Source organism: Triturus cristatus, chromosome 5_1, assembly GCF_964204655.1.
Source record: "Triturus cristatus chromosome 5_1, aTriCri1.1, whole genome shotgun sequence".
Lineage (NCBI taxonomy): Eukaryota > Metazoa > Chordata > Amphibia > Caudata > Salamandridae > Triturus > Triturus cristatus.
The window spans coordinates 816,698,739-816,715,800 of record NC_140587.1 but is presented as its reverse complement, the minus strand read 5'-3'; the positions used below and the strand labels follow the sequence as shown (position 1 = coordinate 816,715,800).

General features: G+C 47.4%; 1 protein-coding gene across 5 annotated transcripts in view; it reads right to left on the bottom strand.

Annotated features, from left to right (window-relative positions):
- Nucleotides 1-17,062, bottom strand: part of CEP192 (centrosomal protein 192) — a 1,978,693-nt gene that overhangs the window by 31,164 nt on the left and 1,930,467 nt on the right. For all 5 annotated transcript variants that reach the window (XM_085605862.1, XM_085605865.1, XM_085605864.1 and 2 more), the window contains exon 45: nucleotides 8,638-8,696. In XM_085605862.1, the coding sequence (XP_085461988.1) occupies nucleotides 8,638-8,696 (59 nt within the window). The remainder of the gene's footprint in view (nucleotides 1-8,637; nucleotides 8,697-17,062) is intronic.

Below are 17,062 nucleotides of genomic sequence, written 5' to 3'. Positions count from 1 at the left end.
GGGAAGTTGAGGCCTGGATAACCAGACTTTCGGGGTGGGGTGTTGGGACTGGAAACTGGGGGCGCCCGGAGCAGGGCGGTGGCGCCGGGCCATGTTCCGATCCACAGGAGGAACTGTGGAGGGCTTGGACCAAGTGCCCTGCAGAACGTCTATGAGGGCCTCATTGAACTGCAGCAGAGGCTCTGAGGAGCTTGCTGACGGTTGAAGCACCTCTGTGAGGATGTTAGTCCTCACGGCCACGGCAGGCAACTCGAGCCCCAGGGCTTCGGCCGCCTTGCGCAGCACCACTGAGAAAGCTGCACCTTCCTCCAAGGCCACAGTCGGAGGAGAGATGAAACCAGCGTCCGGGGAGGTGTCCAGACCACTGGCATCCCCCAGTTCGTCTGCCCGGTCCTGTGAAAGTAGGCCCTGTCTGGCCATAGGGTCCTCAGACCCCTCCCAGTCGCCACCGTCATCCGATTCCTGATAAACAGGAGGAATGATCGGAGCCAGGCGGTAGATGAAACGCTCATCCATCGGCGTCGGAAGCGGCGTCGAGCGGCGCCGCGCTGGCGCCGGGCCCGGACCGTGGCTTAACCGGGGAACGGCGTCGTCCGGAGACAGCGCCGGAGGCGTAACCAGTGTCGGCGCCGGCGGAGGAGGTGTCGTGAGGTCGACCGGCGCCGGCAGAGATCCAGGCCTCGATCCCTCTGGGACCTGCAGCGTCGGGACCGAAGTCGTCGACGGCGCCGGGGTCGGAGCCGCCAGCACGCGAGGTCGCCCAGTTGAGCCCGCAGGGCCCGAAGGCGCGCCGGCAGGCGTCGACGGCATAGCCAGGCCCCTCATGGCCGAGAGGAAAGCACTAACCTCCGCCGGAGTCGCGTCAGTCGCAGGGACCGTCAGGTATGGGGAGACACGCGGCTCCGACGGAGCCGTGGGGGTGGGGCCACCCTGACCCTTGGCCGAGTCGCGCGACCGGCGAGGGGAGTCCGAAGAGCGGTGTCGCCTCTTGGACTTCTTTGATTGCTTCGACTTACCCGAAGACTTCGAGCCCGACGAGTGATGATGGTGGTTGCGGCTCTGCGACCGGTCCTTGGACCTCCTCCTGGACCGGGACCGTGAGCGGCGCGGAGCCGAGTGCCGAAGCTTGAGAAGCTTACGGGACCGCTCCCGCCGAGCCTTTGAGGTCAAGGCCTGACAATCGGGGCATGACTCTGCGTCGTGGTCGGCCCCCAGGCAGTAAAGGCACCGGCGATTGTGGTCCGTCACCGACATCAGTCGATGACAGGAGTCACAGGCTTTAGACCCAGGCATCCTACCGGCACCAGAGTCGAGTCGACAGAAGACCAAAAAGAATCAAAAAAGTTTAGTCAAAAATTGACTAAGGGGTAAGCTCTTCCCGGATCGGCGCTGTCTGGCGCGGAAAAAACAAGAACTGACGTCAGCGCGCGAGGGCGGCGTCTAAGTACTCCGACGACGTCATTCCGGCGCACGACGCCAACGACGGACGCGGAGCCACAGAGGACGCCTAGCGACGCGCAAGGGGTATTGCTACAAAAATCTTTTGGGATCCAGCCTGACGCCTGGGGATATTCTAAGGTGAGGAATCTAACTAACGTGTTTCTTTCAGATGCTCCAGTCATTTGCAGAGGTGCAAGGACCCCCCTGGCACAGGTTCCACAACCTCAACTCGCCCTGCTTGTTGCAGTACCACATGGAGGTGGTGGTGTCCATGAACTGGTTTAAATGCTTCGTACTCCACATACATTCAATTTCTAGGTTTTAAATGTCTCCGAATTTGTGGTGATCGCAGTAATCCCATAAGACTTCATGAAATGTTTATTCATCTAAACCAGACACCAAACAACTGGGATACAATTGCCTGTACAGGACGAGGGGAAGAATATGCAGCTCACAGTGGCATGAGTGGGAGCAGGGGAAATCTAAACTCAAGGTATATTCTATCCAAGAAGGCATACCACCTTCTAGACAGGAACTTAAACCCACTTAGTCTGGAAGTACCCAGCCCCCTTGCAAGCCAGAAAATGCCCCACACACACAAAACCATATACAAATCTCCAACTGTGGGGGAAGTCAGTGGTCCCAGTTTACTCAGATCTGACTACCCAGATTTACCACTGTGGGCTATGTAATATTTATGACAGATCCTGTAATCTGCTGCAACCTTTTTAGAAAGAGTAGGAAAATGCTCAAAAAGACAACACTGGGCACACACCGTCACTTCCTCTTCTGCTGCATTCATGTTTTTGAACGTTGCTGCTTTGGCTTCAAACTTCTCTGAGGCTCTCATTAAGGTTGGTAAGCTTGAGTCTCAACTGGATATTGATACGACTAATCCTTTAGGAGCAAAATGGGTCAACTTAAAAGCTTTGAGACATTCTTTAAACTGGTCATCTACCAGCTATATCCACACAAAGCATGAAGGTGAAGCTGAGGAGTCACTAAATTTATAGTAGGCATTTAAATTACTACAAGAAATAAACTTTTTTTTTAATTTTTTTTTTTTTATTGATGCACTTAGATGTTACATAATACATTAGACAGAAACATATATTACCAACAAATAGACATATGCTAGATCTTCAAAGCAACCAAAGCCAAGTAGAAACATATCAGAACATGAAACAGGGAGGCATTATGTACATACATTCGACAATACAATATACATCAATCTCTTGGTCTTACGACAATCCAGTCAGAGATTGGAGACCATATCTTTTTACCGAAGTCCTGTTTTTTCCTCCCTTTCTGAGCATATAAGGATATTTCGATGTTATATATACCCAATAATCTAGATAACCATAGCTGGAAAGAGGGGGCATTTATATCTTTCCACCCTGAGGTGATTAATATCCGAAGTATTGCTACAGTTAAAAAGACCAAAGCTTCCTCAGATTTCCCAAGTTTTAATCTATTATCTATACCCAATATCATCAGAGAAGAGGACCATTCAATCCTTCGACCAAGTACCTCCACCCAGAATTTCGCTATCTCTCCCTGAATAGCTGATAACGAGCTACAGTTATAAAACATATGCATCAGATCTGCTTGAGCCGAATTACATCTGGGGCACCTGTCATCAGCTTTAACCCCCCACATAAAAAGCTTTGCTGGAGTAAAATATAGATCAAACAGGGTTTTATAATGCTGGGCCCTCAAGTTCGTAGAACGGCAGATTTTTTTATTCAAATAAAGTGCCATATCTAGATCCACATCGGGGTTATCCAGCTTCCGTACAAGAATATTCTCCATTTTCTCGATATCGCTTTGTAGTTCATCCAGCAAAGACAGATAGACAGTTTTAATTCTTATACCCCCTGTTACCAGCATATCGATCAGAGGAACTTTTGAAGCTATTGGCCATCTGATTCTTGAAGCTTTAATGACACTAGCCAACTGAACATAAGAGAGCCAATGACTTGAAGGGATAGCAGCTCTACTCTGAAGTGCTTCGAAGCCGATCAACCCTTCTGCCCCCACTATATCTCCTAATGTGCTAATTCCATGCTCCTGCCAAATCCGGAAATTCCTCTCAAGACCTCTCCCCCGAAATAAGCTCGAATTACTAAGGTGGAGATGCGCATGAATTTTGGGAATTTTAAAGAAGCAAGATATAACTCTCCAGAGTCCCCATACTCCTTCCAATATCTTAAAACGTGGTCTTTTATAGTACCTACGTTCAACCTCACACATCAGGAGAAACATATGCTTTACTTCCAACTAATAGCTCATATATAGATGGTGAGGTCTGTAAATCTCCCTGCCCTGAATCATTGGGTTGAGTAGATTGAAAAAGAATAAACATTTCCGCCAGCAGGCAGGACCAGTGATACAATCTTAAATTAGGTAAGGTGAGCCCCCCCCTATCCCACGGGAGTGACAAAAGGTTTGTGGAACGTCTGATTTTCCCGTATTGCCAAACAAATCTAATGAATATTGACTCTAGCCACTTAATAGTTTTTTCCTCTACTAACAAAGGTATAGCTCGAAAGAGATATAAGATTTTTGGAAACATTGTCATCTTGAGAACGTTGACCCTGCCTATCAATGAAAGATGTAAAACATCGATTCTTTTGAGATCTGCTTCTATCATTTTCCCAAGTGGGATAAAGTTCTCTGCTGTAATCCTATTGACTGCTGCGTTAATTCTAACTCTCAGATAGATTGCTGAATCCATATATCTAGAGTCGGCTTTATCTATATTTGCTGTGCAGATAATTTGAGTTTTAGATTCGTTTAACAAATACCCAGACTTATTGCCAAAAATTTTAGCCATCTGAACCAAAACCCCAAGTGCCTGTTGCGGGTTTGTTGTGATCACAGCCAAATCATCGGCATATGCCATAATTTTATTTTCAAATCCATTATGTATCACTGGTTCTATCAGGGGGCTGGCTAAGATCTCCCGGATGAGAGGGTCGATATAAAGAGCAAAGAGGATAGGGGAACAAGGACAGCCTTGGCGCGTACCTCTCGTTATATAGATTTTCTCAGAACACTCACCCATGACCACAATCCGGGCAACTGGATCACAATACATTGCCCGCAGAGCTGTAATACAATTCTTGCCAAAGCCCCTACCGATTAAAATCCGCCAAAGAAAATTCCACCCCACACGGTCAAAGGCTTTCTCAGCATCGAGCAGGATCATGGCCATCTCTCCTCCCACTGCAGACTGAATATCAAATAAAGCTATTGCCCTCCTAATATGGTTTGTAGTACCACGCCCAGGTACAAATCCATGCTGCCATGGGGAGACGAGATCACCAATGACCCTGCCCAACCTTTTAGCCCAAATTTTAGAATATAGCTTCGTGTCTGAATTTATTAGCGAGATTGGGCGATAGGAGCCCGGTTTTTCCCTTGGTTTCCCTTTCTTATGGAAAACCACTATGTTTGTTTCTTTCCATGATTCCGGGACCACTCCTGTACCCATTACCCCATTAAAAAGATCACTAAGAAGCGGGGTAATCTCTGCCTCAAAACATCGATAGACCTCTAAAGGTATTCCATCAGGGCCTGCTGCCTTGCTGATGGCTGACTCCTGCAGGGCTTCCGCTATATCCCTCCCGGAAATATCCTTCTCTATCTCTTCTCTAGCAGTATCCCCTAAACGAGGGCCATTATCGACAATCTCCTCTGTCCAAGGTTCATTTAATGTAGTCTCTGTATATAGTTTTTGATAAAAAATTTAAAAAACCTGGAGAATATCTGAAGGGTCTGTATATTCTATGCCATTTTCTTCCATCTGAGATATAATGTTTTTAGACTTGCCCTGCCGTATTTGTAAAGCTAATATTCTACCTGCCTGTTCACCTGTTTCGTACCGTTTAGCCCTAGATGATTGGTACTCCAACATTGCTCTCTGAGTAACCTCCTTCTGTAGTTCAGCTCTAGCTACCAATAGTAACCTATAGCTCTCGTTGCTAGCCCGGCTTTGAGCGATATCAGAGGTATGTTGTTCCTCTGCAGCTGATAGGTCCTTCAAACATTTTTCGACCTTACTCCTATCCTCTTTTCTCAACCTTGCTGCACAACTTATTGTTTCACCTCTAAGAGCGGCCTTGAAAGCCTCCCAAACTCCATTTCGTGATGCGCTATATCTATTAGCATCAAAAAAATCAACCACCCATTTCCTGATATGATCGACAAAGCGGGTATCCAATAACAGCTTCCTTTCAAACGTCCACCGTGTCCGAATTTTTGGTACTCATACCATTTGTAATGACAAAACCAAAGGGTTATGATCCGACAGGAACTTGGGAAGTTTAGAGATTTCTACCTTGTTAATTTCTGAGGAGGATATAAAGAAATAGTCCAGTTTTTAATATTTTTGAAAAGGGTTTGAAAAATATGTAAAGCCAGATTTAGAAGGTTCTTTCACACCCCACACATCAATCATCCCATGTGAATCCATAAGAGCTTTTATAGCCCTAAAAACTCTCGGTTTTCGTCCAGTATAAGTTATGTTACTGACCAAATAAACCGAAATATTCATATCCCCACACATTATTATAGGGGATAGCCAGTTTACCAACTCTATTTCTAGGAAATCAAAAATCTCAGGGTCGTCACAGTTTGAGCCATAGACAACACACAGTGTCAAGCCTATTACCATCTCCACCAATAGCCATCTCCCACTGCTATCGGTTTTAGTTCGTCTAACACCACCCATGGAGGTCCTGGCTAAAACAGCGACCCCTCTAATTGTTGATGATTGAGTAGTGCAAGCTAATAGCTCAAAGCCATTGATATGCATAAGACTTCTTCGAGCCCAGGGGAGGTGAGTTTCTTGCAAGCCCAAAACGTCGAAATTATTAAGCTTCACAAACAATGCCAATTTGTTACGTTTCCTCCAGTCGTTCATCCCCCCTATATTAACTGAGCAAATTTTAATACCTGTCATCCCTAAAATATATACATATAACAAAAACCATCTGACCCTTTGGCGATTTAGCACTAGTTTTAATCATCCTGACCTGCCTACAAATATAACAGATTTTTTCCTTTTCTATAAACATCATACTGCATCTGAATTTTCCATTTTTTGTTGACCCACCACCCTTACCCACCCCGCCCCCCCCCCCCACCCTGTGCCACCCCCCTTCTTGAGAAGCGCTCAGACCTAGTCTGTGCTTAGGATGGTGCGCGTGATTTGTAGTGACGACTGGCTGTTGAAACCAAGAATTTAAACAACAACAACAAAAGAAATTGCTCTTAGGTACCGTCGAGGCCCCACCATTATTGTAACCATCATAGTATCAATGGTCGAACCCCCATCATCTTATTTTAAACAAGGCGAGTACTAAAAGACAATCTAGAATATAAACCCTCCTCCGGCCTACTTGACATACTATTCCATTTTGTCAAGAGAATCCAAGTATTCTTTTGCCTTGATTTCTGAGGAAAAAAAGATAGTCTTCCCTGCATTAATTATTTTCAGCTGCGCCGGGTTTATCAAATAAGCTTGTATCTTTTTATCCTGGAATAGGCTTATCATCCCTCTTAGTCTCCACCTACGCTCTACTGTCGTATGGCAGAAATCAGGACGGACAAAGAAAGAGACCCCTTCGCCGCTTCTTTTGGAGTCTGGTCTGGCTTTTTCTGCAATGGATTGCCTCAAAATAAAGTTACCCAAGAAAACCAACACAGCCCTAGGCTTATCGCCTTCCTTGGATTTTTTACGAACAGTGAAGGGAGTACGGTGGACCCGTTGAATTTTGCTCGCCCAGTTCCAATCAGAAAGCTCTGGGAATGCTTGCTCAAAGAGTTTGACCATGTATGCTTTAATATCCTGACCCTCAACTCCTTCAGGTATTCCCAAAACTCTCAGGTTGTTCCGTCGTAGCCTGTTCTCCATCTCCTCCATTTTCCACTGCATGTCAGCCACTTGTGCGGATTGGGTCTTTACTTGGTTAATCGCCTCTGCTGACTCTGTCTCAGTTGACACAATTCTCTGCTCCAAATTGGATACTCGATCCCCTATGTTTGCACATGTCTTAGACAATTTCCTAACAACACCCTGGATCTTCCTCATAGCGACTTGGGCTTTACGATTGTCCTGACGGGTCTCCTCACGATGTGAAATTATCTCTTTGTGAATGGCTTCTAACATAGTCATATGAGCAGTGTCCGGATTGGGAGAGCCCTGTAAAGCCAGAGTAGAAGAATGATCCCAGCTGAGCTCGCCTTGAGGGTTAACATGAGCTAGAGGTTGCTTTTTCCCGGGAGGACACGCCGGGGGCCTAGATGTAATTACAGGGGGGTCTAGCTCTTATTCACTTTCTGAATCCAAAAAGGAACTGCATTCGACATCATCATCCTCGGACCACTCTGCCCCCTCTGAAACAGAGAACAAGCATTCGCTGGAATCTTTATCTTTATCCTTAACTTCTCTAAGAATTCCATAACGGAACAAAATACATAGTTAATAAACAGTGAATAAATAAGAAACAAAAATAAGCCTGGCTAAGAACTGATTCAAAGAGCACTTAAGAGAGGAAAAAGAAAATGAAAGGCCGGCTCTGGTGCCAAGGGGTGTTGGAGGGTGTAAAGCTAACTGACCAAGGAATGCTAAAAGATGAACGGTCTTTTTTTCGCTCTCCAGTGCATATGCCTTAAAATGATTTCTGGGGGTTTCATTTGAATGGTTAAAACACATTTGTGTTCCAAGGACATGACTGGCAATTAGAAATTATGAAGCCATTAGGTTATCATCTGCATTGAAAATGTACTCCGCGCTGCAGCATACTGAATATCACAAAACTGATAAAGGAACTCCAGGAAAAATTAATTTAGATATACTGCTTTTAAGGAGAAATAAATCCATCCATCAGTGACAGTATTCTGTCAACTGCATGTAGATGGTGAAGTCTTTAAGCAATGGATTGATTGAATACATTAATACATGTATCTGAGCAGGTACAAAAATATTCTTTGGTAAATTAAAGTGCTGTACAAGGAAAGATTCCCACCTAAAATGAGAAGATGCTTCTATTATTTTGCACAATGCCTGAATCATCCTAAATATCCAAGCAGTTTACGATATTCAATAAAAATTTAGAGAACGCTAGTTGCAATATACAGTAAAGTATGGTTTTACAACAGCTGTGGGGATAAACCTGACAATTAACTCACCTGAGACAAAATTGGGAATGCTTCAGCCAAAAGGGTAGCTTGGGACTTACAAACGTGAGCTGAAATTCAACATGAAATACCATAAATCTGCATGCAAACTACAAAAACATTAAAATCACATTCAATATTATTTACTTTACTAATGCACCTGAAAATTAGTATTTATTTAAAAAAATGTTATGAAAATAGCAGTTAAAATAACACACATAGTACACTACCATTACTTCGTATTGCTTACTGTGCCAAGTCAAAACTTCAACACTACCTTAAATACCCACTAAAACATACCATAATTTTGAATGCAAACATTTTTTGTTGTTGTTTCTAATGACTTCTCAGACAACTGGTGCATTATATTCTTCCTTTTTTTTTTTTTTTTTAAAAAGGAGAAAGTTTTGGAAATCCTCTATTTAGAATTAAGCAAAAACTATTGCATGTGTGATCTTTTATATATCGGTCCTTGCTTTAGAAGGACACAGCCTTTGTGTACTTCGGCATTCTAAAAGGCACATCAAGTGGTGGTGGTGTTAGAATAAAGGTGTTTGTAGGGGAAAAGGAAGATTTCATCTTCAAAATACTTTTTTATTAAAAAGAAAAAAACACCTGTCGCATGTCTCAGCTTTGAATTTGTGCATCCAGAAATTATCGATGAAAATTATAATAAAGGCCAATTGAGAAACATTTTTTATTAAAACTTAGAAAAGAACCAAGTTATAAAAACTTGGTACAATGGCAGAAGGGGTAGAATTGACCTTACTGCACAAACAATTGAAAGAAAAGTACGGTGCGGTAAAGAAGGCATTGAGCAGCTTGAGACAGATATAGTGAAGTGAAGACAGCACAGTGATTTATGTCGTAGTAATGACAGGCATCCAAACACACCAAGGCAATATGTGCATTTAAGCATGCTTTCAATGCTAATAATTAGTATATGCAATAAAAACACTTAAATTGCCATTTACGAGGTATTAGGAAAAAAACGTAAATACAAAAGAAATAAATAAATGTCCAGTAAGAGACTCACCTTTAGGCACTCCATCTACAGTCACAGCCTATATCTTTAAAGGTGCAAAATATCAAACTGAATGAAATCCACTTTTTAGAAACCTGCTCTGCACATGTACATCATCTCTGTTTTCTATTTTACGAATCTAGAATATTGACTAGTTCACCTCAAATGCACAAGGAACAACTTCTACATCCTGTAGCAATAGATCAACGTCAAAGTAGAGTTGCCAAGTGTTTATTATCAAGAGAGTCTAGTAAGGTTTATGAGTCCTATAATGTACATCCTTCATAAGAGGTTTTTCCACTGAACAGGGAGAACCCATAGTAAGATAAACCAAAGTGCATTTACAGAATTGAAATGACAAAACAAAATAACTCAGTCAACTACACTAACTGTTTAAATAACAAATCTATAAAAAACAACAAACATGGGAAGCCAGCTCTCTATATACCAAATGTTCCATTGTATCAAGGATCATTTGTCAGAAACAATTTAATTTCAGATTTTGAATTCGACCAACAATGAGTAGCCTGAAACTCTTTACAGGTGACAATGGCAAGCCAGCAACTGCATCATAATGGAGCCGATAAAGACTACTGAACTGAGACAAGGCCTGACAGACGTTAACAGGATATTTTAAATTCTATAGATAAATATCGAATCACAGGAAATATTTAGACTGGCTCTATGTCTCCAAGTTTACCACAATTTTGCACTGCACTTACTAGTATAATCTGCCAGAAAACAAACGTAGATAATCAATGTACCTGAAGAATAAGTTAGTTACCTTCGGCAACGATGTATCTGTAAGAGACATATATTAGTTATGAATTCCTCACCTTAGAATTACCCCCAGGCATCAGACTGGATCCGGAGAATTTTTCTTCAGCAGTACACCCTGTGCGTCGGTATGTGGTATCGGTCGACTCCACGTTCGTCGTTGGCGTCGTGGTTGCCGGAATGATGTCGCAGTATCTACTTAGACGCCACCCCTGGGTGCTGACATCAGTTCTTTGCACGACATTCCACGCAAGAAGCGCAGAGCCATGTAAACCACTGACCACTGGTGCACAAAAATTAGGGCCCTGAAAGGGAGTCCCTTACCCTAAAAGTCAGTTCGCAGATGGGGAGGATGGGTGGGGCGGTGAGGAATTATTAACTAATCTATGTCTCTTACAGATGTACAAGTTACTTACCTTCGGTAACAATGTATCTGGTAGAGACGATTCTAGCCGCAGATTCCTTAATGTAGAATTATCCCCAGGCATGAGACTGGACCCGGAAAACTTTCTTTGCCCCAGCATCTCTGCAAGCCGTGGGCCGGTACCACGCGACTCCGCCCTGACGTCGTCTGCGTGTGGCGTCAGCGAGGTTACATAAGCCCCACCCCGGCGCGCTGACATCAGTTTTCTTTGGAGAACTTTTCCGCGCCACAACGCTGAGCCATCACAAACAAAACTGTGGAGAGTGTGGGAACAGTGTGCGAAAAATCAGTGAAAAAGAATAGAGAGAAACGAAAGGTGAGGAACAGCACCAGTTGGAAAAGGGGCAAGCACGAAGGCACAAACAGCCATAGCGGTGAAATCCATAGCAGTAAAGGAGCAGAGCACTGCTCCGAGGAACACCTTCGCAAGCTAAGGCGACATCCTCCCTGGAGGCAGAAGCATGTGAAAAAGGCCAAGGGAGGCGTGAGAGAGAGAGAGAGAGAGAGAGAGAGAGAGAGAGAGAGAAACACACACAGACACACTGCAATCACGATCCACAACAGTGAAGGGCAACAAGCCCGGAACAAAGGAGGAACAGCAATCTACCCCCAGACGACACCATCAAGGAAGGCCATATCCCCTGAAAGGAGCGAAAAGGCCGCGGTACAGGCAAAAAAATAAAATAAACCCAGAGGACTGCAAGGGAAGCAGAACTCCCAAGCAAGTAAACAAACAAGAGTAAAAGCAGGCCCCTACACTGGAGAAAAAGCAGGGTGGAGGGACGCAGAAGCACACATGAACCAACCGACCATGTATCATAAGGGAAGGGGTGGAACAATCATGCAGAACAAACTATCCTGTCCGGGCAGAAGCGAAGCGGACACCCACAGGAGACAAGCCACCTGAAGGGAGGCGAGTTCAGAAAACCAATCTAAAGGTCCTCGCAGAATGGGGAGGAAGGGCGGGCCGTGAAGGAATCTGCAGCTAGAATCGTCTCTACCAGATACATTGTTACTGAAGGTTAAGTAACTTGTACATCTGATAGAGACTACTAGCCGCAGATTCCTTAACGTAGAATAGATACCCAAGCCATACCCAAAGGGGAGGAGGGCCTGCGAGAGAACCTTCCCCAGTAGGAAGAAACACAGGGCGCCAGGAAGGCGAAGGGAAAACCAGGAGACCCCAAGCCCATACAAGGTACAACGGCCACAAAACCTCGTAGGGACAAACAGCCGCAAAGGAGCACCCAGGAGGAAAGAACGACCCCAACTCCAGGGAGAAGAGGCAGAACCGGAGTCAGAGCCTGCCGTAGGAAAACACACAGCGACAGAGAACAGCTGAACAGGCATCCGCCGCAAGGAAGCAGGCAAGGCAGGAACGGATCCACAGCCAAGGAATGCAGGCATAGAAAGAAAGGCGCAGGTGCGCAAAGCCCCAGCAAAACAAGAGGCAGTGACACAAGGTAGCACAACAAGAGCCACGGCGGTGGGCCAGCAAAAGCAGGCATGCACAGCTGGCAGCACCATGGAGCAACGCACCCAGAACAAGCCAGGCGCAGGCAGAGGTCAGGAAAATGAAGATCAAGCCCCAAAGGAGGATCGTACAATAGACACACCGACCCACGAAGAGAAACGGAACCAGCCATAAAAGAAAAAGGGGAAGACACGGAGGACAGACCAAGACGTCAACCAGAACACAGGAAAGCCAGGAGAAACCCAGCCCCCCTATAACACCAGACTGAGGACCAGGCCGAAACGCCGGACAGGAAGGCGGAAACGCCACAACACGACACCATAGACAGCATGTCAAACTGCCAAGCGATGTCGTGAACACCGAGAATGACGGAACCCGGAGCAGCGCATGCTGCGCCGGACAAGATACAAGAGACCGCACCAGCGGTATACAGTGATGCCAAGAAAGGTAGGGAACCCGAAAAAGGGGCAACCATACCTCCCCAGCGCAGGACAGAGCTCTGCAATAGCTACAAGTACCCCACATAGGGTATGATACGTCCCACTAAAACATGGGAACACCTCTTAGGGAAAAACCCGCAGCAGAGGACAGAACATAAAGGACCTGCAGATAGAACCACAGACGGCTTGTCAATCAGCCAATCAAAAAACACACAGAAGGCCCAACCTGAGGACACATATGGGTGGACCACAACCAAAGAACCACAAATTCCGAAGGGGCTGTACCAGCAGCCAACAGCATAAAGGGGACAACTTAAGGACCCGAAGGCACGCCAACCCACCAGAACAGACAGACGGTCCAACCAAACAACGCCGCCCATAAAGCAGCCTAGGACCGACAAGCCAAGTTTACGGAGGGAGAGGAGGAGGAGGAGGAGGACGGAGCCCCGCAAGGAGCCGCTGAATGGCAGCATTAGCATGGGTGTTAAACAAAAGCACCCCATCAAAGGGCAGGTCAACAAGACGCTCCCTCACATTCTCAGGGAACACACTATCCCTCAGCCAAGCATGGCAACAGAGAGCTACTGAACTTGCCATTGTGCGGTAGAGAGCATCAGAAACATCCAGGGCCGAACGAAGAATAAACGCGGCCAGCTCCCGGCCATCCAGCACATGACGGCGCAGATCATCGTAGACACCTTCCGGAGAGGCAGGAGACAGAAGGGACTCCACGGAATCCCACAAGCTGGAAGTAGCCCTGGCCAACAGCCAAAGCATGTTGAGCGCTCCCAAAGCAGCACTAGAGGAAGCAAAGAGGTACCGCCCCCATGAATCTAACCATCAGGCCTCCCGTGACAGAGGACACAACACCAAAGGTAAGGAAGGAAAAGCAGTCTGCAGAAGAGGGCCCTGGGTAGAATGGTGGAAAGAATGGCAGACTGGGTCGTGCGGAGCAGGACGGTGGCAGTGGAGGAGCAACTGGGGCACCGGATTCCCCGTGGCAGGACGCCCCCAGGCCCCCATTAGAGAATTATGGAGCGAAGCTTCGAAGGGAAGAAGCAGCTCCCGTCCACCAGAGCCCTGATGGAGAACCTCCAGCAAATGGTCCGTAGGGAATGGGGTGGCAGGGTCGCCCATGTTCAAAATGCCAGCGGCTGTGGAAATGGCCCGGGCAAAGGCTGCACACGCCTCCGTAGGGCGTCGAGGGGGGGGGAAGCAATTCCTCCATGGGTGACGGCTGTAAACTATCACACCAGGAAGTCCCGGAGAACAGAAAAGCCAAAGAAGCTGCCTCTCCGGACTTGGCTGTCCAGGCAATAATGCTTAGTAAACTTGTGCAGCGAAGCCCACGTGGCTGCCTGACAGATGTCTTGCAGGGGGACACCACGTCCCAATGCAGTAGTGGCTGCAGTAGCTCTAGTAGAATGAGCACAGAGTCCCACCGGAGGTTCTTTTTTAGTCATAGAGTAACAGGCTTTGATACACAAGAGGACCGAGTGGGAGATAATCATCTTGTGTACCGCCCGACGTTTCTTAGTGCCAACGTAGCCAACAAAGAGTTGGTCATCCACTCGGAACTGTTGTGTGCGGTTGAGATAAAATGAGAGTGCATGTTTTTGGTCCAGACGGTGGAGCCTGCCTCTCTTCCTCTCTGGAAGGATGCGGAGGCAGGGAGAAGGTGGGCAAGGTAATAGTCTGCCCAATGTGAAAGGCCGTAACAACTTTTGGCAAAAAAGAAAGACGGGGCCTGAGCACAACCTTGTCCGCATCGATCGATAGAAAAGGAGGCTTACAAGAAAGAGCCTGGAGCTCACTCACTTGCCTAGAGGAGGTGAAGGCCACCAGGAAGGCAGTCTTCAAGGTCAAGAGATGAAGTGGACAGTTGTGAAGGGGCTCAAAGGGAGCGCACATCAAGTATGTAATAACCAGACTGAAGTCCCACTGTGGCATCACGAAAACATCAAGTATGTAATAACCAGATTCAAGTCCCACTGTGGCATCACGAAAGGAATAGGAGGAAAAAGGTGTGTAATGCCTTTGAGAAATCTATTTACAACAGGGGACTTGAAAAGAGAGGGCTGATCAGGGAGCCTGAGTAAGGCCAAAATAGCAGAAAGGTAGCCCTTGATAGTGTCCAGAGCAGAGCCCTGTTGGGCCAAAGAAAGAAGGAACAAAAAGACTTTTGAAAGAGGGGCAGAAAGGGAATCCACAGCCTTTGCTGTGCACCATGCCACAAACTTGTTTCACCTGCAGGCGTATACCACTTTATTGGAGGGACGCCTGGCTGCCAGAATGACATCATACATTTCAGGAGGCAAGTCAAAAGGAATCAACTGCCGCCGCTCAATCTCCACGCAAAGAGGTGGAGGCTGGACAGGTTCAGTGGAGGACTGTCCCCTGCTGCTGCGACAGAAGATCCTCCCGAAGAGGCAGTCTGATCGGAGGATCGATGCTCATACTGAGTAGCTCGGGATACCATACTCTTTGAGCCCAGTTCGGGGCCACAAGGATGACTTGCGTCCGGTCGCGCCTGATCTTCTTCAGCACTCTGGGAAGAAATGGTATAGGAGGAAAGGCGTACAACAGACCGCAATTCCACTTGCGACGAAAAGCGTCGCCGAGCGAGTGCCGCCTTGGAAATTCCAAAGGCAGAACTGAGGACATTGCACGTTCTCTTCGGTGGCGAATAGATCTAACCAAGGCTCTCCCCACTGCTGAAAGAGACATAGCACCACCGCCGAGTAAAGACGCCATTCGTAATGTCGTAATCAATCATGCACCTGTGGCTGAGTTCATCCGCCCTGGCGTTCAGAGAACCTGCCAGGTGTTGAACCACCAGGAAAACGCCCTGATGTTCCAGCCACGTCCAGAGGCACAGAGCCTCCTGACAGAGGGTACACGACCCTACCCTGCCTTGCTTGTTGCAGTACCGCATGTCGGTGGTGTTGTCTGTGAACACCTGCACTACTCTCCCCTTGACAGAGGGAAGGAATGCCTTCAGTGCAAGTCAGATCGCCCGAAGCTCCAGAAGGTTGATATGGAGCCTGGACTCCACCGGAGACCAGAGGCCTCTGATCTCTGCCTCTCCCATGTGGCCGCACCCTCCAAGGAGGGACGCATCCGTCACCACTGTAAACTCCGGTTGGGGATGGGAGAGGGATCTGCCGTCGACCCAATGTTGGTTTGTGAGCCACCACTGCAACTGTTGTGCAGTGCCCTCCGAGATCTGGACGAGATCGGACAGGTTCCCCTGATGCTGCACCCACTGGAACTTCAGGTCCCACTGCAGAACCCGCATATGACATCTGGCATGATCGATCAGCAGAATGCAGGAGGCCATGAGGCCCAGCAGCCTCGGGGTCACTCTGACCGAAACCCGGGACAAGGGCTGAAAGATCGTAATCAGAGCCCGAATATCCCGGACTCACTGTTTGGGACGATAGACCCGAAACTGTGCCGTGTCCAGAACCGCTCCGATAAAGAGGAGCTTCTGAGAGGGAATCAGGTGCGACTTCGGCACGTTGATGGAGAACCCCAGCAAATGTAGGAGGTCGGCCGTAGTCTAGAGGTGAGAGACGACTGTCTGGGGCAAGCCCGCCTTCAACAACCAGTCGTCGAGATGGGGGGGAAGAATGAAACCCCTGACCTGCGCACATGAGCTGCGACCACCGCCATCACTTTCGTGAACACCCGAGGGGCGAGGTAAGGCCAAACGGGAGCTCGGTGAACTGAAAGTGCTCGAGGCCTACTGTGAACCGCAGGTAACGCCGGAGGGCCCGCAGGACTGAGATTTGGAAGTAAGCATCCTGCAAGTCCAGCGCTACCATCCAGTCTTGTGGATCGAGAGTAGACAAGACCTGAGCCAAACAGAGCATCTTCAACTTCTCTTTGCGGAGGAAGCGATTGACGTTCTGGAGGTCCAAAATAAGACGCAGGCTCTTGTCCTTCTTTGGCACCAGAAAGCAGTGGGAATAACAACCACGACCTACTTCTGGCGTCGGAACGCGCTCGATGGCCCAACTTGGCCAAGAGGGCCACAACTTCCTGCTGAAGAAACACCAAGTGATCCCCCGACATGAGGTGGTACCGCGGTGGCATGGCTGGAGGAGTAGTCTTAACGGTGAGGGAGTAGCCCCTCCAGACTATCTCTAAAACCCACCTGTCCGATTTGATGGTGCACCAGTGGGGAAGGTGATGGCAAAGCCTGCCAGTCACCGATGTTTGATGGGCCTGAAAGATCGGACTAGGAAGGTTTGGAGGCAGAGGTGGCTGGACTGGAGGTGGACTGACCCGCCCGC